General features: G+C 35.9%; 1 protein-coding gene across 1 annotated transcript; it reads left to right on the forward strand.

Moving 5' to 3' along the window:
• Nucleotides 1-103: 103 nt before the first annotated feature.
• Nucleotides 104-26,821, forward strand: PPWD1 (peptidylprolyl isomerase domain and WD repeat containing 1). Its single transcript, XM_029218552.1, has 11 exons — nt 104-308; nt 3,472-3,574; nt 5,424-5,524; nt 5,666-5,786; nt 14,340-14,787; nt 18,552-18,742; nt 19,587-19,776; nt 22,537-22,718; nt 23,943-24,024; nt 25,342-25,524; nt 26,561-26,821. The coding sequence occupies exons 1-11, from the start codon at nt 119-121 to the stop codon at nt 26,702-26,704; spliced, it is 1,935 nt and encodes a 644-aa protein (XP_029074385.1). The 5' UTR covers nt 104-118; the 3' UTR covers nt 26,705-26,821.
• The last annotated feature ends 281 nt before the right edge of the window (nt 26,822-27,102 follow it).

Below are 27,102 nucleotides of genomic sequence, written 5' to 3' on the forward strand. Positions count from 1 at the left end.
GTTCTGCTCCCAGCCAATCCCGGAACTTGCTCTGCCGCTGACAAACAGGCCGCGTCGCTGCTTCGGGATTGGTAGCAGAGCTTGTGGGTGTCGCGCCTTTTCTGACGATTCGGACAACATGGCTGCCGAAGGTGGTAGCGAGTTACAGTTGAGAAGGAGAAGGCGCCGGGACACGGAGGAACCTGAAAAAAGGAAACTCGGCGAGGGAGAGCTGGTAGTGGCTGTGGCCCAAGAGAACGAAGAAGAAAATGAAGAGCGCTGGGTTGGGCCCTTACCTGTAGAGGCAACGCTGGTCAAGAAGAGGAAAGGTAGCTACAGAGATAGGCACAGGGCAGGTTGGAATGCTGTGTCCCCCGAGTAGGAGAGTTCAAGCCAGACCCCAAAACGGAGGATTTGTGCCCTCGGAACAGAGGGTCGTCTTCTCACTTCTGGCCGTTCTTTACTCCCGAAATAGTTATTTGGTTTGAGTAAAGCGTCTTTTTGATAATATCTAACACAATTAATCTCTGATTTGTTACAATGGATGCTAAAGCTAATTTATGCCGGTACTTACGTGTTTGGCGCCTCATTTAATCCGTACAGCAGCCGTATGAGGTTGGAATTTTTAACCCCGTTTAGCAGATGTGGATAAGAATACTGGTTCTATTTAAGGTTTTCAGTTCAAGAGTGGTGTAGTGTGTTGGGCCGCCGGGGCAGGCGGTGCCTATTTAGAGTGGTAAAGAATAGGTAAAGATAATTTCAATCCTGACTCTTCCACTAATGAGTTTTCTGATATAGTTACTTAAATTTCCTGGATCACAAATCTTTCATCTAAAAACCAACGTCTATGGTTTTCAAACCATACTCGTGAGATACCATGGCCTGAAGCATTTTTCCACTAACGTGGATTAGTGACAAAATTTTATCAACTAAAAAGGGTGGTCCAGAAAAGGGCGGGGGGGGGGCAGTGGTGAAAGGGACAGATTAAATTTACTTATTTTTCAAGTTCTTTGAAATTTTTTCCTTAAACATATAAGACCATTAAAATGTTATCTTTCTGAAAGTTCAAATCTTTATTACTCTCCCTACTTAAAAGTTTTAAGTGATTTCTCATTATTTTCAAAACAAAGTCCAAACTCCCTAACAGCATACAAGGTCCTTCCTGATATGATTTCTCCTTACCTCCCTCAGCGCATTTCCATTACTTCCCTCTACCAAACCCTTGTAGTTCCTTCTTACTCTGTGATCCAGCCATACTAAAACACTTGAGAATTGGGCATGCCCTTTTTCTCCTGTGAATGCCTGTGTCGCTGTCATGGTGTCTCTACCTGGAATAATTTCCCTCACCCATTTCACTTAACCTACTATTGTTCAACCTTTAACACTCAGCTCAGCTATCACCTCCTCTGGGAAACCTGTGACTTCTTTCAGTCTGGGCTAGGTTTCTAAAGCACATTGATCATAAATCTGAGGTGTGTTTATCACACTGAATTTATAGGTAGCCTTCAAATTTTATGTATCCGAATTTTGAAGAAGCTATTTTTTTGAACATTGTACATTAACACCCTTAAAGTGCATTACCTTTTTTTTACTACTAAGTCTTTTCTGTTAAATGTTTCCGTAGCAATTGTTTCCTCATTACACTTGCTACATTTTTAATTGTATATTTATTCATGTGATTGTCTGATTAATGTTTCTCTTCACTGTTAAGACTGTAAACATATAAGAGCAAAGAACATGCCTGTTTTGCTCCAGTGCTTGGTACAGTGCTTTGCATATAGCAGATACTCAATAAGTATTGAATGATTGAATATTATAATGTTTATGCTCGTAATTATTTTCTTGCACTAGATTTCGTGTCCTTTTTTTGTGGAAATGAGTGGAGGGAATGGAAAAATCCAAAAATATCAAAGTGCTGATATTAGCATTAGGAGACAAAAAGCTTATAAACTCGATACAATTGAGACAATTAGATGTTCATTCTATTTAAGCCAGTCAGTAGTGTGTTCAGTTTGAAGAAAAAGTTGAAATTTAAAAACATGTATGAAATGTTAGAAAAATATCATTGAAGATTTTATCTGAAAGGACAGGGGTTTAAAACTTTCTAGAAATGGAACCATCGCCTTTAACATGTTCTTTGGACATGGGACTTTTGTACACATTTTCAGAAAGACACTATAAATGATATGGCATTACCTTTAATTAAACTGATCGTTTCTCAAGGACAGGAACTATGTGTTAATTCTTCTTTATGTCTGTGTCTCTTGGAACCTAGTTTGTTTTCAGTAAATATCTGTTCAACAAGTGAACTAACAAACAGCAAAAGGAATATGCATCAGATGGGATTAAATTTAGCTGCATATTACAGAAAACTTCAATATGACAGTAACATTAAAAAGATAGAAGTCCTAAAGTAGACAATCTAGGATTGGTGTGGAGGCTCCAAGGGGACCTAGGTTCTTTCCAACTTCATGCCCAAACATCACTAGGGTATGGACCTCATCTTTGTCCTTAGTGTTTGTTAGAATTAACAGTGCTTATCTCCCAGTTCCCAGCTGTAGGACTGAATAAGGGAAGAAGGGCACAACTCTTCAAGGAGACTTCTTGACTGTTGCACAACACTTTCACTTTTATCTCATTGGCATTTGGTCACACCTAATTGCAGAGATGGTGAGAAAGATCTTGTGGCTGGATGTCAATACTCCCATATAAAAACAGGGGTTCTGTTACTAAAAATGAAGGGAAAAGTAATTTGTTGGACACAACTTTGAGTCTGCTATATAGTAGTTATGAAAAACCATGCTTAATTTAGGAACAGTCATGCTTAATTTAGGAACTTTTTATAGGCATGTTTGGCCATCATTGATTGTTTTGTTGGTTACAAGTATAATGGCATTTTTTACTAGTAAAATTTTTCATAGCTCCTATAATGAAATATTTCCTCAGATTACCACTCTTAAAAATGTTTCGCCCTTGGGAAAGGTTTGAGAAGCCCTCAAGTGGATATTCTCTAGGATTTTCTCAGCTCCAAAAATCTAAGCATTTATCGTGTTTACCTGTTTCAAACCTAGTATCAGTGACTTCAAAGAGGATCATTGCCTTCAAGATAAACTGAGACATTCTAGATTGTCACTGGCCTCTTATTACTTATTTAAATGAGCACTAATAATTGGATCTACATGGTTAGAAATATGGTTGTGATATTTTCATGAAACTTTAAGATTTTTGGTTTTTAATGGAACCTTTATATTAAGCCAGAACCACTCAATTCTTAAGTTCTGGGAACAGTTAAACGTCTATATACTTGAAAACCTGTTATGACCGACTAAATAATGGTGCTATTCAGTACTGTGAAATAAGTTACAACTGACATAACTGACACTGGATTTTTCTTTCATTATACGTGAATTGAGAGAAATTAAAATCTTGAAGAAGATACAAAATAGCATTCCAGTTGTTAAAAAATATTTTTCTTTCCTTTTTTTTCCTTAGTTCTAGAGTTTGAAAGAGTCTATCTTGATAATCTCCCCAGTGCATCCATGTATGAGCGCAGTTACATGCATAGAGATGTTATCACCCATGTGGTGTGCACCAAGTAAGTCTATCACATCTTAATATTTTTCTAAGAAGTTTATCCTTTTTTAAAATGCTTCAGTTTTGAGATGGATTTGTAGAAGTAGCTTTAGGATATTAAGGATTTCTATTTCATTCCATAGGTTTTGTAATAGTTTATGTTAAATAAAGACCTACATGGTCTTTCCTATATCATACAAGGAATGCATTCTGTAAGAAAAAATTCCCTAGTTTGTGTACATGTCTTTTGGAGATAAATGCCAAAAGGGGATGATCCAGGTAGTATCTGAGCTTCCATGAAGAAGAGTCTATTAGTTAAGATGGGAGTAATTGGTAGCTGGCCTCTTCAGTACTAATGGGGAAAATGATGAGATCTAAGACATTCTGGAACTGTCACAGGACCTTCAAAATAGCTGAATAGGGATTTGTAGAAGGATAATAATAATAATAGTAATATTCTTCTCTTTGTTGAGTGCATATTATGTCCAGGTACAGTGCCAAGGCTTTTTCATAAATTGTTTCATTTATCTTAACAATCTTATAAGGTAGTATCATCTACATTTTACAGAAAAGGAAGCAGGTTTAGAGGGGTTAAATGGCAGATGAGGCTGGAGGAAAAAGGCAAGGACTAAACCCCAGAGGTTTTCTATTTCTTATATGGAATTTGAACCTGATTGGGAGAGTAACACCATATATATATATGTGTGTGTATATATATATATATATTTTTTTTTAAAGATCACTCTAGCTGTGGTAAGATGAATGGATTCAAATAGAGCAAGAATGGATACAGAGAAAGCAGTTAGGAAGCTAATACAGAAACCTAGATGAGATATGATGGTGGCTGGGATGATATTGGCAGTGAGCATGGAAAGAAGATGAGTTGTTGCTCTTTGGATCAGTCTATTCTTGATCTCTTGGAGACAGTTAAAGATTTAAATTAAATATCTTTATATTTCATTTATGGGATAATTTTAACCAAATATTAACTCTTTTTTCCTAGTCCAAAGTTGTCAGTGTATAAAGCTGCATATAGGACTAGCATTCTATCACTCCAAGTTTCTTTGTTTAACCTAAGTAGCAGGGTGTAATAGAAAGATTTTTGAAGATTTTATAGAAACCTAGATTTTGAAGTTAGGCAGACCCAATATTGAATGCTGCTCTCCAGCTATGGACCTGTGACAAATACATTTAACATTGTAAAACTATTTCCTAATTTTTAAAAAGGTGGTAAAAAATATTCACCCTAACAGAGTTGCTGTAAAGGTAGTTGTAACTAAGATAATGTATGTAGAGTACTTGACATACACTAGGTTTCAACAAATGGTTTCTATTTTTATATACCTGACAGAGGAGGCTATACTGTACAAGATTTTGATACTTAAACAACCAAAATACCTTGGATAGTATCTGAAACAAACTTACATTGAATTTTGCTGTATATGTAAGTAGTATGTTGGAATTTAATTATTTATCAACTTCTGAAAGATAGTACATTTTCCCTGTGAAAAGACTGCCTATAGGGTAATTTTAGCATTAAAGGACCCTAAGATCTAGTGATTCCTGGTGAGATTTTTCTTTTTCTTTTTCTTTTTTTTTTTTAATGTCAAGTTCTAGCTCAATTCTGATCCTAGTTCTTGGATTTAAAATTAGTGCAGCAGAAGCTGTTACGATATCCAAAAAAGAGCATCAAATTTTGCAATGTTCTGTCTACCCTAGTATAGTGATATAGTGGTCTGCATAAAGGAAGGTTTTTTTTTTTTAACCTGTTATTTAAGAGTCCAAGATTCTCAGTGAATGATTGCTTTGGGAGTACTAAGTGATTCATAGATCTGTTTTAGAAATTAACTTCTACAATTTTATATATGCAGGACAGACTTTATTATTACTGCCAGTCATGATGGACATGTTAAATTCTGGAAAAAAGTAGAAGAGGGGATTGAATTTGTTAAACATTTTCGCAGTCACCTAGGTAAGAATTTCACTTTGTTTTTTTTTTTGGCTCTCTTTTAAACTGTACTGATTAAAGTTCCTTTTAAAATATTTTTTTCTTTCAATTATGTCCATTTCATTGGTGTTTACTAGAATGTTTTAATTTGATTTATTTAAATAGGAGTTATTGAGAGTATTGCAATTAGCTCTGAGGGAGCATTGTTCTGTTCCGTGGGTGATGATAAAGCAATGAAGGTGTTTGATGTAGTGAACTTTGACATGATCAATATGCTGAAGCTTGGGTGAGTCTGTTTTAAAGTATATATTTTTTTAACTTAGTGGAAGAATTCTTGAACTAAACTTCCCTGTTCCATAGGTATTTCTAAACAGAATATATTATCATTCCATTAAAAAATGTGACTTTTGATTTTACTTGGGAAAATTAAATATTATGAATCCTTGTTATGATGCTGTTTGGGGGCTCCTGCTGTGGTATTTGTCATTAATTACAGCAGAAATGTCGCAACAGCGCCACAACAAGGATTCATTATATCCATTTGACACTACTTAATAAATTAATGAGTATCCATCGTGTCTAATTTACTGGTATGTAGAATTAACTTCCTTGTTATGCTTATTTCACTAATATGGCATTGTGTTTCTATAAGGCTTATGCACAATTTTGGAGTTGTTGGTTATTTTAACTTTGTAGTATATTGACATCCAAACTATGTGTTTAGACTGTACAGTAATGAGATTAAACAAAAGACCATACCCTCGGTAGCTTAAGCAACAGAAGTTTATTTTCTCACAGTTTCGGAGCCTGGAAAGTCCAAAATCAAGGTTCCAACAGGATGTGGTTTTGATGAGGACTCTCTTCCGGGTTTCACACTTTGTCCTCATTAGGGACAGGGGAAAGAGTGGGGAATATTTTACTCTTCCACTTCTTAGAAGGCCACAGGCCTGTGGGATTAGGGCCCCACCTTTATGACCTCATTTAACCTTAATTACCTCTTTAAAACCCTTTCTCCAGATACAGTCACTTTGGAGATGTGGGCTTCACCATATGAATTGGAGGAGTAGGGGATTGGAATTACACAATTCAGTATGTAGCAGGAATTCTTTGGAATTTCCTTCAAAATCAGTTTATGAGACACTGAAGGAAATCAGTCTAATTATTTGTGGTCAGAACTTATTTTTTGACTACAAATAGAAATACCTATTGATCATGTGTCTTATTCCCCAGCTTTGTTTCCCTCAGACTTTAGCTATTTTAAAAAATCAAATCTGGGGCTTCCCTGGTGGCGCAGTGGTGGAGAGTCCGCCTGCCAATGCAGGGGAAACGGGTTCGTGCCCCGGTCCGGGAAGATCCCACATGCTACAGAGTGGCTGGGCCCGTGAGCCATGGCCACTGGGCCTGTGCGTCTGGAGCCTGTGCTCCGCAATGGGAGAGGCCACAGCAGTGAGAGGCCCGCGTACCGCAAAAAAAAACAAAAAAAAAATCAAATCTATTCATAAATGTTGAACATTTGCCCCCTTTGAGGATATTGAAAGAGAACCAGGCATATCTTGTTTTATTGTGCTTCACAGATACTGTGAGATTTTGGGCAAATAGAAGTTTGTGGCAACCCTGCATGAATAAGTCTATACTCACCATTTTCCCAAAAGCATTTGCTCAGTTTGTGTCATTATTTCACATTTTGGAAATTCTCATATAATATTTCAACTTTTTCATTATTTTTATATTTGTTACGGTGGTCAGTGATCTCTGATGTTACTATTACAAAAAGATTATGAGTTGCTGAAGGCTCAGATGACAATTAGCATTATTTTTAGCAATAAAATATTTTATTTTGAATTTTTGAACTTTTATTTTTTTATACAGCAGGTTCTTATTAGTTATCCATTTTATACATATTAGTGTATATATGTCAATCCCAATCTCCCAATTCATCACACCACCACCCTCTCCCCTCCCCCCCACCACTTTCCCCCCTTGGTGTCTATACGTTTGTTCTCTACATCTGTGTCTCAATTTCTGCCCTGCAAACTGGTTCATCTGTACCATTTTTCTAGGTTCCACATATATGCGTTAATATACGATATTTGTTTTTCTCTTTCTGCCTTACTTCACTCTGTATGACAGTCTCTAGATCCATCCACATCTCTGCAAATGACCCAATTTCGTTCCTTTTTATGGCTGAATAATATTCTATTGTATATATATACGACATCTTCTTTATCCATTCATCTGTTGATGGACACTTAGGTTGCTTCCATGACCTAGCTATTGTAAATAGCACTGCAGTGAACATTGGGGTGCATGTGTCTTTTTGAATTATGGTTTTCTCTGGGCATATGCCCAGTAGTGGGATTGCTGGGTAATATGGTAATTCTATTTTTAGTTTTTTAAGGAAACTCCATACTGTTCTCCATAGTGGCTGTATCAATTTACATTCCCACCAACAGTGCAAGAGGGTTCCCTTTTCTCCACACCCTCTGCAGCATTTGTTGTTTGTAGATTTTCTGATGATGCCCATTCTAACTGGTGTGAGGTGATACCTCATTGTAGTTTTGATTAGCATTTCTCTAATAATTAGTGATGTTGAGCAGCTTTTCATGTGCTTCTTGGCCATCTGTATGTCTTCTTTGGATTTTTGGATTGGGTTGTTTGCTTTTTTAATATTGAGCTGCATGAGCTGTTTATATATTTGGGGGATTAATCCTTTGTCCGTTGATTCATTTGCAAATATTTTATCCCATTCTTAGGGTTGCCTTTTTGTCTTGTTTGTAGTTTCCTTTGCTGTGCAAAAGCTTTTAAATTTCATTAGGTCCCATTTGTTTATTTTTGTTTTTATTTCCATTTCTCTAGGAGGTGGGTCAAAAAAGGTCTTGCTGTGATTTATGTCAAAGAGTGTTCTTCCTGTGTTTTCCTCTAAGAGTTTTACAATGTCCAGTCTTACATTTAGGTCTCTAATCCATTTTGAGTTTATTTTTGTGTATGGTGCTAGGGAGTGTTCTAATTTCATTCCTTTAGATGTAGCTGTCCAGTTTTCCCAGCACCACTTATTGAAGACACTGTCTTTTCTCCATTGTATATCCTTGCCTACTTTGTCGTAGATTAGCTGACCATAGGTGCGTGGGTTTATCTCTGGGCTTTCTATCCTGTTCCATTGATCTATATTTCTGTTTTTGTGCCAGTACGATACTATCTTGATAACTGTAGCTTTGTAGTATAGTCTGAAGTCCGGGAGTCTGATTCCTCCAGCTCCGTTTTGTTCCCTCAAGACTGCTCTGGCTATTTGGGGTCTTTTGTGTCTCCATACACATTTTAAGATTTTTTTGTTCTAGCTCTGTAAAAAATGCCATTGATAATTTGATAGGGATTGCATTGAATCTGTAGATTGCTTTGGGTAGTATAGTAATTTTCACAATATTGATTCTTGCAATCCAAGGACATGGTATATCTCTGCGTCTGTTTGTATCATCTTTAATTTCTTTCATCAGTGTCTTATAGTTTTCTGCATACAGGTCTTTTGTCTCCCTAGCTAGGTTTATTCCTAGGTATTTATTGTTTTTTTTTTTTTTTTTTTTGCGGTATGCGGGCCTCTCACTGTTGTGGCCTCTGCCGTTGAGGAGCACAGGCTCCGGACACGCAGGCTCAGCGGCCATGGCTCATAGGCCCAGCCGCTCCGCGGCATGTGGGATCTTCCCGGACCGGGACACGAACCCGCGTCCCCTGCATCGGCAGGTGGACTCTCAACCACTGCGCCACCAGGGAAGCCCTTTATTGTTTTTTTTTGCACTGGTAAATGGGAGTGTTTCCTTAACTTCTCCTTCAGATTTTTCACCATTGGTGTATAGGAATGCAAGAGATTTCTGTGCATTAATTTTGTATCCTGCAACTTTACCAAATTCATTGATTAGGTCTAGTAGTTTTCTGGTGGCATCTTTAGGATTCTCTATGTATAGTATGTCATCTGCAAACAGTGACAGTTTTACTTCTTTTTTCCAATTTGTATTCCTTTTATTTCTTTTTCTTCTCTGATTGCCATGGCTAGGACTTCCAAAACTGTTGAATAATAGTGGTGAGAGTGGACATCCTTGTCTTGTTCCTGATCTTAGAGGAAATGCTTTCAGTTTTTCACCATTGACAATGATGTTTGCTGTAGGTTTGTCATATATGGGCTTTATTATGCTGAGGTAGGTTCCCTCTGTGCCCACTTTCTGGAGAGTTTTTATCATAAATGGGTGTTGAATTTTGTCCAAAGCTTTTCCTGCATCTATTGAGATGATCATATGGTTTTTATTCTTCAGTTTGTTAATATGGTGTATCACATGGATTGATTTGCGTATATTAAAGAATCCTTGCATCCCTGGGATAAATCCCACTTGATCATGGTGTATCATCCTTTTAATGTGTTGTTGGATTGTGTTTGCTAGTATTTTGTTGAGGATTTTTGCATCTGTATTCATCAGTGATATTGGTCTGTAATTTTCTTTTTTTGTAGTATCTTTGTCTGGTTTTGGTATTAGGGTGATGATGGCCTCATAGAGTGAGTTTGGGAGCGTTCCTTCCTCAGCAATTTTTTGGAACAGTTTGAGAAGGATGGGTGTTAGCTCTTCTCTCAATGTTTGATAGAATTCACCTGTGAATCCATCTGGTCCTGGACTTTTATTTGCTGGAAGATTTTTAATCACAGTTTCAATTTCATTATTGTGATTGGTCTGTTGATATTTTCTATTTCTTCCTGTTTCAGTCTTGAAAGGTTATACCTTTCTAAGAATTTGTCCATTCCTTCCAGGTTGTCCATTTTATTGGCATAGAGTTGCTTGTAGTAGTCTCTTATGATGCCTTGTATTTCTGCAGTGTCTGTTGTAACTTCTCATTTTTCTTTTCTAATTTTATTGATTTGAGTCCTCTCCCTCTTGATGAGTCTGGCTAATGGTTTATCAATTTTGTTTATCTTCTCAAAGAACCAGATTTTAGTTTTGTTGATCTTTGCTATTGTTTTGTTTCTATTTCATTTATTTCTGCTCTGATCTTCTACTAACTTTGGATTTTGTTTGTTCTTCTTTCTATAGTTCCCTTAGGTGAAAGGTTAGATTGTTTATTTGAGATTTTTCTTGTTCCTTGAGGTAGGCTTGTATTGCTATAAACTTCCCTCTTAGAACTGCTTTTGCTGCATCCCATAGGTTTTGGATTGTCGTGTTTTTGTTGTCATTTGTCTCTAGGTATTTTTTTGATTTCCTCTTTGATTTCTTCAGTGATCTCCTGGATGTTTCATAGCATATTGTTTACCCTCCACATGTTTGTGTCTTTTATGTTTTTTCCCTGTAATTGATTTCTAATCTCATAGTGTTGTGGTCAGAAAAGATGCTTGATATGATTTCAGTTTTCTTAAATTTACTGAGGCTTGATTTGTGACCCAAGATGTGATCTATCCTGGAGAATGTTCCATGCGCAATTGAGAAGAAAGTGTAATCTGCTGTTTTTGGATGGAATGTCCTATAAATTAAATCTGTCTGCTCTATTGTGTCATTTAAAGCTTGTGTCTCCTTATTAATTTTCTGTTTGGATGATCTGTCCACTGGTGTAAGTGAGGTGTTAAAGTCCCCCACTATTATTGTGTTACTGTCAGTTTCCTCTTTTATAGCTGTTAGCAGTTTTGCCTTGTGTATTAAGGTGCTCCTATGTTGGGTGCATATATATTTATAATTGTGATATCTTCTTCTTGGATTGATCCCTTGATCATTATGTAGTGTCCTTCATTGTCTCTTGTAACATTCATTACTTTTAAACTCTATTTTATCTGATACGAGTATTGCTACTCCAGCTTTCTTTTGATTTACATTTGCATGGAATATCTTTTTCCATCTCCTCACTTTCAGTCTGTATGTGTCCCTAGGTCTGAAGTGGGTCTCTTGTAGACAGCATATATATGGGTCTTGTTTTTGTATCCATTCAGGGAGTCTGTGTCTTTTGGTTGGAGCATTTAATCCATTCATGTTTAAGGTAATTATCAATATGTATGTTCCTATTCCCGTTTTCTTAATTGTTATGGGTTTGTTTTTGTAGGTCCTTTTCTTCTCTTGTGTTTCCCACTTAGAGAAGTTCCTTGAGCATTTGTTGTAGAGCTGGTTTGGTGGTGCTGAATTCTCTTAGCTTTTGATTTCTCCATCGAATCTGAATAAGATCCTTGTGGGGTAGAGTAATCTTGGTTGTAGGTTCTTCCCTTTCATCACTTTAAAATGTCATGCCACTCCCTTCTGGCTTGTAGCGTTTCTGCTGGGAAATCAGCTGTTAACGTTATGGGAACTCACTTGTATGTTATTTGTCATTTTTCCCTTGTTGCATTCAATAATTTTTCTTTGTTTTTAATTTTTGCCAATTTGATTACTATATGTCTCGGCATGTTTCTCCTTGGGTTTATCCTGCCTGGCACTCTCTGCGCTTCCTGGACTTAGGTGGCTATTTCATTTCCCATGTTAGGGAAGTTTTCAACTATAATCTCTTCAAATATTTTCTCAGGTCCTTTCTCTCTCACTTCTCCTTCTGGGACCCCTATAATATAAATGTTACGTTTAATGTTGTCCCAGAGGTTTCTCAGGCTGTCTTCATTTCTTTTCATTCTTTTTTCTTTATTCTGTTGCAGCAGTGAATTCCACCACTCTGTTCCAGGTCACTTATCCGTTCTTCTGCCTCAGTTATTCTGCTATTGATTCCTTCTAGTGTATTTTTCATTTCAGTTATTGTATTGTTCATCTCTGTTTGTTTGTTCTTTAATTCTTCTAGGTGTTTGTTCTTTAATTCTTCTAGGTCTTTGTTAAACATTTCTTGCACCTTCTTGATCTTTGCTTCCATTCTTTTTCCAAGGTCCTGGATCATCTTCACTATCATTATTCTGAATTCTTCTTCTGGAAGGTTGCCTATCTCCACTTCCTTTAGTTGTTTTTCTGCGATTTTATCTTGTTCCTTCATCTGGTACATAGCCCTCTGCCTTTTCATCTTGTCTATCTTTCTGTGAATGTGGTGTTTGTTTCACAGGCTGCAGGATTGTAGTTCTTCTTGCTTCTGCTGTCTGCCCTCTGGTGGTTGAGGCTATCTAAGAGGCTTGTACAAGTTTCCTGATGGGAGGGACTGTGGTGGTGGGTAGAGCTGGCTGTTGCTGTGGTGGGCAGAGCTCAGCAAAACTTTAATCTGTTTTTTCTGCTGCTGGGTGGGGCTGGGTTCCCTCCCTGTTGGTTGTTTGGCCTGAGGAGACCCAACACTGGAGCCTACCGGGGCTCTTTGGTGAGGCTAATGGCAGACTCTGGGAGGGCTTGTGCCAATGAGTACTTCCCAGAACTTCTGCAGCCTGTGTCCTTGTCCTCACGGTGAAACACAGCCATCTCCCGCCTCTGCAGGACACCCTCCAACACTAGGAGGTAGGTCTGGTTCAGTCTCCTATGGGGTCACTGCTCCTTCCCCTGGGTCCCCATGCACACACTACTTTGTGTGTGCCCTCCAAGAGTGCAGCCTGTTTACCCCAGTCCTGTCAAAGTCCTGCAATTAAATCCCACTAGCCTTCAAAGTGTGATTCTCCAGGAATTCCTCCTCCTGTTGCCAGATCCCCAGGTTGCGAAGCCTGACATGGGGCTCAGAACCTTCACTCCATTGGGTGGACTTCTGTGGTATAAGTGTACTTCAGTTTGTGAGTCACCCATCCAGCAGTTATGGGATTTGATTTTATTGTGATTGAGCCCCCTCTTACCATCTCATTGTGGCTTCTCCTTTGTCTTTGGATGTGGGGTATCTTTTTTGGTGAGTTCCAGTGTCTTCCTGTCGTTGATTTCTCAGCAGGTAGTTGTGATTCTGGTGCTCTCGCAAGAGGGAGTCAATAAAATATTTTTTAATTAAGGTACGTATATCCATATATATATATATATATTTATATTTTTAGACCTAGTGCGATTGCACACTTAATAGACTACAGGTAGTGTAAACATAAACTTTTATATGCCCTGGGAAACCAAAATATCCATGTGACTTGCTTTATTGCAGTTTTCACTTTATTGCAGTGGTCTGGAACCAAACCTGCAATATCTCCGAGGTATGCCTATATTTTTTAAGCTTTGATAGAAATTCTAAGAGTCCTTAAAAGGTTTTGAGCACTATCTCAATCATTGGAATAACTGTGTAACTTCTCAGACTGACTATTTTGAAGGAGACAACACACAATTGAATATATAAGTTTTGTATGTTGATGAAATATGTCCAGTTGTTTTACACTTTATCAGGTAGCATGTTCAAAGCTCATAGTTGTAAGATCAAGCTACTGATCACGAGAGTGTGATATCAGAATGTTTTTCTGTTGAGCATAGTCATAACTAAAATTTTTTTATCTTAAATATTTGAAGATATATTTTGAAGGTATACTGTTTTTTGAAGATAAAAGATATACTGTTTTTGAAGATATATTTGAAGGTATACTGTTACATGCTAACCTTTAAAAGTAAGTTATACATAGATGGAGAGGAGACATAGACAAAGATCCAAAAAACAATGCCCTGGAGTATTTTAAGGCCCACGTCTGTTCAGGTTTCCTTGTAAATAATCTGCTGTATGCAGTTCTCTTCTTGTGGTTTGATAAATCCTCAGAAGTTATTATCATTGCATTGATGAAGTCAGAAAGAGAAAAATCAGTAGCTATTCTTATTCTTCCCCATTCTGTGTCTCTGTCTGCTACTTCTGAGCAAAGAATCCAAAACAAGTAAATCACTGGCCAGGACATTTTTTGGTGATGAGAATGAGGAAGGATGCTTACTTCTTGTATTGACCTCTTTTCTTCCCCCTCAATTCTTTACTATTTTAGCTATTTTCCTGGACAGTGTGAGTGGATCTATTGCCCAGGGGATGCCATATCTTCAGTTGCTGCTTCTGAGAAGAGTACAGGAAAAATTTTCATTTATGACGGTCGAGGAGATAACCAGCCGCTACATATTTTTGACAAACTCCATACATCACCTCTTACTCAGATACGGCTAAACCCAGTTTACAAAGCAATAGTGTCTTCTGACAAATCTGGAATGATTGAATACTGGACCGGTCCTCTTCATGAATATAAATTCCCCAAAAATGTGAACTGGGAATATAAAACTGACACAGATTTATATGAATTTGCCAAGTGCAAGGCTTATCCAACCAGCATATGTTTTTCACCTGATGGGAAGAAAATAGCTACTATTGGTTCTGATAGAAAGGTTAGAATTTTCAGATTTTTAACTGGAAAACTCATGAGAGTCTTCGATGAATCACTAAGTGTAAGTGCCATATAAATTTAATCAGATTTTACTTTTGTGAAAATGTCTTTATTTTGTGCTATTTCTTAAAAGATATTTTTTTTCTGGATATGGACATTTAGATTGATGATCATTTTCTCTTAGCACATTAAAGATATATTCAACTGTCTGCTGTCTTGCATTGTTGCTCTTCAAAACTCCCTTCCCTAGGTTTATGATATGATAAATTCTGAGCCAGTTTTTCTTATACTTATGTGTCTTTTTTTTCAGTTTTGTTTTGTTTGCAAGTTCCTTCTTTTGAGATCCTCAAAACCCATGCTAGGCCCCCTTCTCTTCTCACTCTACACTCCTGTCTGTCTGTATGACTACTTCCAAATTTATTTTCCCAGCTTTCTATTATAAACAGACCTGGTCCTATCCTTTTATTTCATTTATTTATTTTTGCTGTCTTCATGAATGGCACAAATATCCATCTGCTTGCACAAGCCAGAATCTGAGTCATCTTTACCTGTTTTTCCTTAGTGCTCTATTTAATTCATCATGAGTCCTGTTAATTTTACTTTCTGCATATACTTTACATACACTTCTTTTAGCACAGCTGTCACTACCCTAGCTCATGATCTTTTGCCTGGCCTATTTCCTGGACTACTCCCTGCATCTATTCTGGCTTCCTTCTAATCTGTTATCCATGCTACACCCAAAGGAATGTTTTCAAAGCACATATCTGATCTTGTCATACTTTGAATCTCTTAGTGACTACCTGTTGTTCTTAGGATCAAGACCAAATCGTGGCCTGCCATATTGTGCCTTCAACCTACCTCTACTACCTCTTACTCTAGCCAGTCAGGCCTTCTTTCAGTTCTTGACTATGTCTTCCACCACAGGGCCTTTGCATATGCTGTCCCTCATGTATGGAGTGACCCCTCTCCCCATTCCACCTATTACCTATTGAACTCATCCTTCAAATCTTGAAGAGTCATTTTTCCTGGTAATCTTCCACTGTGCTTAGAGTCTCAGACAACTTTTTTTTTTTTTATGTGGTTCTTGTATCACTGTTTATTTTCTTTTAGAATATTTGGTCTTATTATATGATTAATTTGTATCAGCCCCCAGTAAACTAAACTGTGTGTGATTTATGGTCCTGTATCTGTTTTGCTTATGATTGTATTTCCAGCATTAAGAACAATACTTGACACATAATTACTGCTAACAAGAATTTATTGGGACTTCCCTGGCAGTCCAGTGGTTAAGACACCGCACTTCCACTGCAGGCGGCGTGGGTTCGATCCCTGGTTCCCCTGGGGAACTAAGATCCTGCATGCTGCGCAGTGTGGCCAATAAAACAGAAAAAAAAAAAAAAGAATTTATTAGAGCATGTAGTTGTAGAATAAGAGTTTTTATCCATGCTAAGGTAATTGCTTTTTGTGGATATTTGAGTCTCATCATGTGTTTCCATCGTGTGGTTCTCTAACTGCTAATGGTATGTTGAATCCTCTTGAAAGGCTGTGGGTTGAACCTTTGTAGTGATAATGTTTACTGTATGACAGTGTCAATTCTACAATCTTGGTAGTCACCAGTTTACATTAGATTCCCTGAATTAAGTGCTTCAAAAATGTTATGACCCTTATTAGTGATACTCTTGTTTGGTGGCAAGTAGTAATAAGTTGGGTTGATCATCTGCCTGAAGGAACATGAATCCAGACAAAAGGGAAGATTTGTTTGCTAATCAAATCATCCTCATAACTCATTTTCTTATTGGAAGAATATAGCTTGCCATTATGCTTTTAGGAGAAGGAGAAACCTTTCCTTGTGATATTTTCTTCTTTGATGGTGGCTGGTGACTACATATTGGTTTCAACTTAAATATAATTTTAAAACTCTTTACAACTTACGGCTCTTCCCAGATTCCTTAAGAAAATAAATACTTAAAATCTATTCTCTGGATATAAATCTCTTAACACATATACTCTGAGATGTTCAATCCACTATTTCTTCACTGTTGTCTTTAACATTTGTTGAAATTATAGGACTGAGGTAATACGAGAAGGTCAGTAGCAAAGTGTATGATAGAAGTTGAAATTCAGAATGAGAGAGTTTGGGAAAAAAAAAAGGCAAATGCCAATTAAATTATGTACAATGCTAATGACTGGATAATGACTAGCATCTCATAGTCCCATGTTAAGGGAGGGAGCTTCTAACTAGTTAGAGCCCTGGTTTAATAGACAAATTTAATTAGATGGTATGAAGTTGTATCTTCTGGTATTTTATTAATCAGGAGCACTGCATATGGCCATGCAGTTGTGTATTACAGAGGTCCAATTATTAAAGCTAGAATACTATAAAAAAAAAGATACTGATGTGCTTAAAAGGTTGGATTAAATTTATTAAATACATATATATGGGCAGATGGCCATGTACAGACTTTAAGTCTTGAAAATGAATCTTCTCTCTAGCAAAAATAATCAAGGGTCCCACACTACAAAAATGTAGTCTGGCATCTAGGCTATTTCTGGCAAATGAGTAAAGCAATATATCAGTCTCAGAGACTGGAGACAAGAAACCCTAATGACCAAGCTTTTTAGCTATTCTTTAAGAACTTGGCCTCATCTTGTTCCCTAACACATACCTCCTTTACGTTTTTGGAGTTATGTATGTTGTTCTTTCCATATCTAGAAAAACTGGATATTTCATTAATGCAAGCATGAAAAAAAGAAGTAGATGGGACATAAGCCTGACTTCTTTTCATCTGCAATAGAGAGCTACTTTTGATTTCTGCAGTTTGATGCCCTAAATATCTAGAAAACTGTAAAGATCACATCTTTGGGGAGGCTGGTAGTGTGATAGTACATAGTAATTGAGATGTGACCTCCATCTTGAAAGCTGTGTATTAAATATCTAAGGAAAAGTAAACCAAATGTCCAAAATAAAGGGCACTCATAAAAATATTCGTCTATCCTAAACCACATATTCCTAATGATAATTAACTGTAATGGTGCTCCAAAATAACTTGAAACATTTTCTGAACTATGAAATTGTTATAAATTAGTGAAATAATAAAAGAGTTCATTCATTCAACAAAAATGGAGTGCTTGTTATATGGCAGGCCCATGATTCTTGTACAAGGACCTCACAGTCCATAGCTGCACTGTCCAGTTTAATAGCCACTAACCACATATGGCTGTTGAACACTTGGTATGTGACTGGTCCAAATTGAGCTGGACTGAGTATAAGATACACACTGGACTTCAAAGACAATATAAGAAAAAAAGAATATATCTCAATTTTTGAATACTGCTTAATGTTTTAATATCTTTATTTTGCTTTTTTTTTTTTTGTTACTTAAATTTAAATCGTCTGATAATATTTTAGATATATTGGGTTGAATAAAACATTAAGATTAATTTTATCTGTTTATTTTTACTTTGTTTAATGTAGCTACTAAAAAATTTTAAATTATATATGTGGTTTGCATTATATTTCTATTGGAAAGTGTTAGTCTGTGGCTTATAAAATGCAGCAGATATATTTTTTCTGCAGAGAAAGCAGTAGTTATGTTTACTCTTTTATTTTTTTCATTAGAAGAACCAGTTAGTATAAATACTATTTTTTATGATTGAACTTACTAACATCTTTTGATTTCCTGCTTCAAGTGTTTAGAATACTCCTTAAGAAGATATGTAAGTACATAAACTGTTAGTGGCTCTTAACGTATACTCTGCTTTTATTTAAATTCTCTTTCCCTTTATCATGTAACAATTTTTGTTAATAAATGGTTTGTTTCCTAGATGTTTACTGAACTGCAGCAGATGAGGCAACAGCTACCAGACATGGAATTTGGCCGACGCATGGCTGTGGAACGTGAATTGGAGAAGGTGGATGCAGTAAGATTAATTAATATAGTTTTTGATGAAACTGGACACTTTGTACTCTATGGAACAATGCTGGGCATTAAAGTTATAAATGTAGAAACAAACCGGTAAGCTTTAATATAATTTATGCTTTTTAAATATGTACTTTTAAGGGACCATTTCCTCCTTTTGGGAAACAATGGGAGTTTTGTTTGTTCTAAGACAAGTGGAATGGTCCCAAATGTCTAAGCTTAACCAAATGTTTTGACTGGATTTTTCTGTGGTCTTTTGGTTGTTTATAATCTTATGTAAAAAGTTTCCACTCATGTTTGTAAAAGAAATGGAAGGAAGATATGCATAGTTTCAATTTTTTTTTTTTTAACAAGTTTCAGTCTGTCTTTTGCTTATTGATTTAAATTAGCCTGGTTCATGTTAAATGTTGCCAAATATTTTAACCACAGAATTCAGCATTACATCCTGCTAGACATAAAATCAGAAGTTAAAATGTATGAAACCACAAAAAGCCTTTTGTGCAAACAGCCCATTTGGTCTTAGAACAAAATTGCTATAATCAGATACTATCACAGAATGTAAATGAAAAGAACTTAAAGTATATTTAAAGGAAAAAAATCTTGTGCTATACATTCTCACATATAAACAAATTTATATTGTAGTTCTTGGCAATACAAAATCTTTGAAGACTTGCAGAAAGATTAAAATGATAGGGATAGGTTAAAACTGTATGACTGAATGATTGTTATTGTTTTAATCTGAAAATTATAGATAGCTACCAATTTAAAATAACTTTTTTGGGGGAGAAGGAGAGGTAGAAAAACACTTTAAAAACCTTTCACTAGTTATTTTGTACAAAGATAAAGGATATAGTTGATTCCTAGCTTTTATCTGTAAAGTTGTTATAACTGGAGTTAATCCTGATAATTTTGTTGAATAAAATATTGTTGTATTTTCCAGGTGTGTGCGGATCTTAGGCAAGCAAGAAAATATTAGAGTGATGCAATTGGCGTTGTTCCAGGGAATAGCCAAAAAACATCGTGCTGCAACTACTATAGAAATGAAAGCTTCTGAAAACCCTGTTCTTCAGAATATTCAAGCTGACCCAACAATAGTCTGTACATCTTTCAAAAAGAATAGATTTTATATGGTATGTGGAAGTACTAGGAGATAGACTTTAATGTTTCTTCCAGTTTAGTTGGAGTTTTATTTTTTTAGCTTGTGCTTTCAACTGAAGAAAATGTTGGCAATAATAGCAGACTTTCTAAACAACCAGAATACCATCTTATAACATTAATATTTTAGAATTTTTAACTAGGGTTTGATTTTAAGTATTTCTGTACTGTTTTACATCCTGTTTTGAACATTTTTCAACCTGGCTTCTACAATGATTTGTGCTAAGATGATAGTAAGTGGCTATGATAGTTTTTGCTGTGGAGTTTTTAAAATTCTTTAGTATTTTTCACCTTTTATTCTTGAACATAACTTGCACACCTCCTTCTCTACATACATATTTTTACCTTTTGATTCCATTGTAATGATGCTACCTTGGAATTGTACATTCCTGAGGGATTTTTTTTTTTCTGGAGAACTGAAAGTACTTTGCAGTGTTAACTAAGATTGGGCTCAAAATCAAACTACTAAGCTATCTAGGAGTAGCACCGTTCTGATTGTTCAAACAGAAAAATCTGAAGTGTAGACACTTCTGTGCTTGCATTCTATCCTTCACAATCAGTCAGAGACTTTCTAAGACCCAAATGTGATTATTTCTCTGCCTAAAATCCTTTAATAACTCCCCAGCTATCTATATCAGCTGCCCTCCTAGTTTCTCTTTCTTCATTTTTAGTTCATTTGCTATACTGACCATACTGAACTTGATCCCATTTACAAGATTTGAGTGTTCTTTTTACTGGTAGGTGTTTGCACAGGTTATTCCTTCTACCAGCCACACACCTCTCCCCAGTTCCTACTCATACTTCAGGTCTCAGCTTGGAAGCCTTCTCTTGACATTAAGTCTGGATTAGGTGTGCCTGCTTGTGTAATGTGTCACACTTTTTGGAATAATTTGCTGATTTTTGGTGGTGGTGGGGGTGTCTCTGACAGTATCCTCTCTTCCTCAAGATAATATAAAATCCATAATTACAGGGCACTATGTTTTCTTCACATATCAAACTCCACAGAGTTTGGTAAAGTATCTGGCCCATTATAGTATACTCATTCGTTCATCTGACACATTAGAAGCAGCTGTGATGCTATGAAGGCTACCAGCATTTGGTAAATGTAGGAATAGTAGTTCATCTCCTCCAACCAAGCTTTTAGCCTAAAATGGGTATATTCTTTTAAGATGAGAATTTTGCTTATAACTTTGAAAGTCATTGTTAAAGATTTCTTAATATATGTTAAAGGAAAATAATTTTTCTTGTTTTTACCTGTAATTTAACTGTTTTGAAGGTAAAAATAAATCATAAAAGATAATTCTTGATATACACTAAAAACACATATACTAATTTTCCATCCACTTTATTTAAAAACTTTAACAAATTTTCTTTCTTAATCTTTCCTCAGAGTTCATGCTTATGTTGATTAAACCATACATGTTCCTTGGAAACTTTGAAGAAATAGAAAAACAAAATGTTAAGTCACTCACTGTGTATTTATACTGCTAACATTTTCATGAATTTTTTTATTAGATGTACATATTCTTAAGCAAACCTAAAATGGTAAACATATACACAAATTTCGTATCCCTTTTTTCAAATCCACTATCATGAAATAAAAGTAAAATTTTACAGAATTTGAACTTTAATAGTTCCACATGTGAACTAAATCAAGATAACTTTTTAAATTCACATAATTAAATAGTACAACAGACATGCCATTCCTTTGATAACTGGAGAATAATATGTTAAGGCAGTAACATCCTAGCTTAGTTGTTCCTTTATTTGGAATTGATCCAAGTAGATCAAGGAATGACATTAGGCAAGACAGGGCCTGGGCACTAGCTTTACCTTCCTGGAACTTAGTTGACATCCAATAGAACTTTCTTGGGGAAAAAATTTCTGCTTATTGAGAGTCAAATAAAAGAAACAGGCCTTGAGAAGTCCAGAATTTCAACAACTGAAAGATTTTTCTCAATTCTCCGTAGACCCCGAGGATCCTGAGATTTCTACAACTTCACTCAAAATGTAATCCTTTCTTCCAAGCTTCAGAGTTTAGATAGATCAGATAGGCTCTGACCAAAAAAAAAAAAAAAAAAAGATCACAATCCATTACTGATTCATCTTTGAATCCTCATCCTACCAGCACAAGGTCCTACTCACAGAAATAACAATTAGTAATATGTATATAGTGCCTTCTATATGTTAGGCACTGTTTTCTAAGCACCTTACATCCCTTCATTTAATCTTCATATCAGGTGCCATTTTGAGATAGTTTTTATTGTTATCCCCATTTATGAATGAGGAAATGAAAGTAATCAATTTACTTCCCCAAAGTCACATAACTAGTTAAGTGGCAGAGCTGGAATTCAAACTCAGGCAATCTAAATAGAGAAAGGTAAGCAATAAGTTGCAGGTTAGGTAGGACATACTAGAAGGCAGAAGCAGAGAGCTACCTCAAATAAAACTGCATCTTGTTAAATGGGTACCCATAAAAATTTCCACCAAAAAAATTAAATTCCATTTGAAATCATACATCTTTGTCATATTAATTTTCATATTAGACAAGTGTAGAAATAATTTAGCTGCCTTACACTTCCTATGATAGGAAGTGATTCCTGAAATAAGCATTTATTCTGATGTGAATTCTTAGTTTCCTCAAATACTTCATTAGAAATGAAATTTTCTTGTTCGTAAATTTTAACCAGATGAAAAATTTATTCATTTACTCACTTTTTATTTTCCTCCTTGAGTTTACTAAACGAGAACCAGAAGATACAAAAAGTGCAGATTCTGACCGAGATGTTTTTAATGAGAAACCTTCTAAAGAAGAAGTCATGGCAGCTACTCAAGCTGAGGGACCTAAACGAGTGTCAGATAGTGCCATTATCCACACGAGCATGGGAGACATTCACATCAAACTTTTTCCTGTTGAGTATGTACTGTTTTTGTTGTTGTAAATAAACACCAGTGTAAATGTGTATATTTGAAGAAACTACGCAACTTAAAATTCTTGCTATTTTGACTTAAGGAATTTAGAAGAATTGAAATGTTAGAGCATCTTTCCTGAGCTTTCTGATAACTGTTAAGCTAGGAAATGGGAAAATTTTATAAATATATACACATACTTCAATATACATACTTCACGGGTTTATTATTATAAGGACAGAATATCGTAGCTATGACAGTGCTGAATGTAACTGTAAAGTGATAAATATATATTACCACCATCAACTACACATTCCAACTATAGGTTTTGTGGGTCACTTGTTATAACTGGCTTTCCTCTCAAAGCACATCTTTAAGGGGAGGATAATTATTTTTCCTTCCTGATGTTTGAAAAGTTTGCAGAATGAACATACAATACTAAATACGATACAGTATGGCTGGCTATTCTTGATCCAAAAGATGACATCTTTTACAATGCCTTGACTTAAAAGTACTTAGTTATTTTGGATATGAATGTTTTATGTCCAGTGTTTTACCATATCATGGCATTGAACAAAAAACTAGGCAGTTCTAGACTCCTGGACCATCTCATTTTAAGCATTCAGAACCCGTGCATCCATTAAGCCTATTCCCTGATGTGCTTGGTACAGATTCTCCTGATTCCCTCTGCCATTCCCAGCTTTAGGAGCTATTACATGATAAAGTACTGTATTAAATCATCTCATGAGATTAGTGAATATTATTTAGAAAGTGTATCTGAATGTGTGATTGTCATTTAAAGTTTATTAAATTTAGTAGCTGTCATATCAGTGAATTAGTCATTGGTCAGGAAATATCACCATACTATATCATTCTTTTAATAAGAAAATTACCTTTTCCAGGAACTTAACCCACTATGTGCAGTGGGTTAAGGTGTTACGGTTGTTTTTTTTAAAACTCCTCAATGACTTTGGAATCTAAATACTGTCAAACTCAAATATAATAAGCAGTCATGATCTAAAGATCGTATATTAAACTGTAAGAATAGGCTACTGCTTATATGCCCTGTCAACTCTTGCTTGTCCTGAGATCTGAAGAAATTATGAAAAAAAGACTGCTCTTCTGAAACAGTCAGAAGATTCTGAAAACACCATTAGGAAGCTGAACTACAAAGACAACTGTCATAAGGTGCTCCAAGTAATTTTCATGTTTTTAATATATGTCTTACTAGGTGCCCTAAGACAGTGGAAAACTTCTGTGTTCACAGCAGAAATGGTTATTATAATGGACATACATTTCATCGCATAATTAAGGTCAGTTATGCAAATTTTATGTGATTTAAGGAATAGTATGTTATTGCATAACAAGAGGTTTAAAACCTAAGGAATCTTGTTCTCTCACACTTAGCAGTTTATTAGGAATAGGAAAAATGGACTATGGAAGTCAAAAGAAGAATGGATGGTCATGAATCAGATCTAGAATCAAGGATAAGAATAATATTGCATGGTTACCGTTTTAGAAACACTGCAGCAATTAAAGCAGTTAAAGCAAAGGGTCAGATAATGAATAAAGGATGTTGCTGAGATAAGACCAACAGCCAAGGTAACCAGTTCCTAGTAGCTAGATACGGTCTGGATCTAGAAGATAAGATTAAATAATAGAAGAGCCATGTTGCCACTTTATCTGTGAAAACTACCATTAATACCTGACAAGCAGAATGAACTCAGCCCAGGATTTTGTTGAGCAGCATTCCATAAAATGGATGGAGCAGTGATGTAGTTCTTGATTGCTGGCAGGTCAGAAATGTCAGGAGAGGTCTTCCCTGGTGGTGCAGTGGTTAAGAATCTGCCTGCCAATGCAGGGGACACGGGTTCAAGCCCTGCTCTGGGAAGATCTCACATGCCACGGAGCAACTAAGCCTGTGCACCACAACTACTGAGCCTGCACTCTAGAGCCCACGAGCCACAGTTACTGAGCCCAAGTGCCACAACTACTGAAGCCCGCGTGCCTAGAGCCTGTGCTCCACAACAAGAGAAGCCACCCAGTGAGAAGCCCGCAAACCGCAACGAAGAGTAGCCCCCGCTCGCTGCAACTAGAGAAAAAGCCCAGGTGCAGCAACAAAGACCCAAGGCAGCCAAAAATAAAAATAAATAAATAAATTTAAAGAAAAAATTTAAAAAGAAAGAAATGGCAGGAGAAACGCCAGAAGGAAAAATCAGATTTCAGGGTTCTGAAGGAATTAGTGAAGTGACTCACCAGAAAATCCAGTGTTTAGGGAAAGGGAAGAGAGAAGAACGGGGCAATTATGTTAAGACCTAACACATTATGTAAGATCCTAAAACTTATCTAAATTATTAATTGGCTTTAGATTACTGAGCAAGATAGCACCTATCTATAAATGGAAAGACCTTTATATTTTTGTTTCCATCATTGAAATAAGGTAGCAGTTAAGCAATGGAAATATATCATCCAAATTAAAGTATAACTAAGAGTTTAATAAAATCACTTTATAGAATGACTGTAATAAAGTTAAGATTTTATTGACTACAAAGCACTCTTGACAAACATAAGACTCCAAAGCATACATATATGTAACATGTGTAATGTGATTTTATCTACTTTCTGTTAAGGGCTTCATGATTCAGACAGGAGATCCAACAGGTACTGGTATGGGAGGAGAAAGCATATGGGGAGGAGAATTTGAAGATGAATTTCATTCAACATTACGACATGACAGACCATATACACTCAGCATGGCCAACGCTGGCTCGAATACTAATGGATCCCAGTTTTTCATAACAGTAGTACCAACGGTAAGTAGAACAGCATTGTCTATAAGCCAAAGATTCATAGGTTTTGATCTAAGAGAGTGAATTTAGTAGAAAAGAGAGCTTTATTATTCTCTACATTATTTATATATGCCAGGATATAAAAATGAAAACAATTTAGAGAAGAAAATGTAAAACTACCTAACAAATCAGATTTTACTTTGTAAAACAGTACTTTTGTAATTCAGGACACTGCAGTTTAAGTCAACTCTGCCACTATTAATTGGACAATCCAAAACAAATTATTTTACCTCTGGACTTGTTTCCTCATCTTTAGAATGAGAGGATTAGAGTGTAAGAATTCCCAATTTTAAGATATTTTTTCCACATTTTTATGTCTCTGAAATCAGAATGCAGCCCTTAATCAATGACATTGTAGATTTAATGAAATACAGTGTAAGAATATCTAGCTCTATTGCTATGCAGTTCCACAAAATTATAAAAATTACACATTTTATTTTTTAGAAGTAGGCACTGAGCAGTAAAGGAAAAATACTTATAACTATTGTCTGCCAGGCACATGATCTCATGTAATATTCACAATACTTCTACTATCACTATACCCAGTTTTAAAAAACGGATGAGGAAACAGTGAGACCTGATTAACTTGACAAACGTCAAGTAAGTAGCAGAGCCAGAGTTTGAGCTCCTATCTCTCTGATGCCAAAGCACATGCTGCCTAAACTATTCCAAACTGCCTCTTGTGCAGGGTAAGATTCGTGCAGAAAACTTTTAAAGCCTTAGCCATAATTCTTTAAGCCATGCAAAGAACTTAGCTTCAGCAGACATCTTCAAGTGCTGTTTGGTCTGAAAGATGCAGATATTTAATTAAACATTAGATTATGCTTTTATATTTTTAATATAATATGGAAATTACTCTTAAAAGCTGCTAAGTGAAAGTATTTTTAAATTATATTTTTAAATGAAGCTGAAGTTTAAATTCTCTTTAATTTGCTCACCCAGAGGGTGTGATTTAAGAATTTGGAGTTCACCAAGATTTTCTATTTGTCCTCCAACATAGCCTTGGCTTGATAATAAGCACACAGTGTTTGGACGAGTGACTAAAGGAATGGAAGTTGTACAGAGGATCTCCAACGTCAAAGTCAATCCCAAAACAGATAAGCCCTATGAGGATGTCAGCATCATAAATATTACTGTCAAGTAAAATAAGATTTGTCTCATTGTCTTTGTAAATAAAAATACACATATTAAACACAGGATTATTTTACATAAGGAAGCTCTTAAGATTTATTTTTATATTTTTCATTAAAGGCCTTTTTTTTTTAAAACTCTGCCTTTGAGTTTTCTTGCAGCATTTCTCATCCTGAGGTGATAAACTGAAATGGACCAAAATTCAGGCAAATAGCACTCCTTATACATAATTTCTCATGAGACTTAAAACCATATTAAACAATGAGAATGGTGTGCATATTTTCCTTAGTTTTTTAAAAATATGCCAGATAGTCTGCCCTCAAATGTTTCTTTAGATCCAATAAGAAAGGGTCAGGATGTGACAGTGATATACCATTTCCTTTTACAAAAGGTTTGTGTTACATGCCAAAT

The sequence above is a fragment of the Monodon monoceros genome, unplaced genomic scaffold (genome assembly GCF_005190385.1).
Source record: "Monodon monoceros isolate NGI ecotype Baffin Bay Population unplaced genomic scaffold, NGI_Narwhal_1 Super_Scaffold_12, whole genome shotgun sequence".
NCBI classification, from domain to species: domain Eukaryota; kingdom Metazoa; phylum Chordata; class Mammalia; order Artiodactyla; family Monodontidae; genus Monodon; species Monodon monoceros.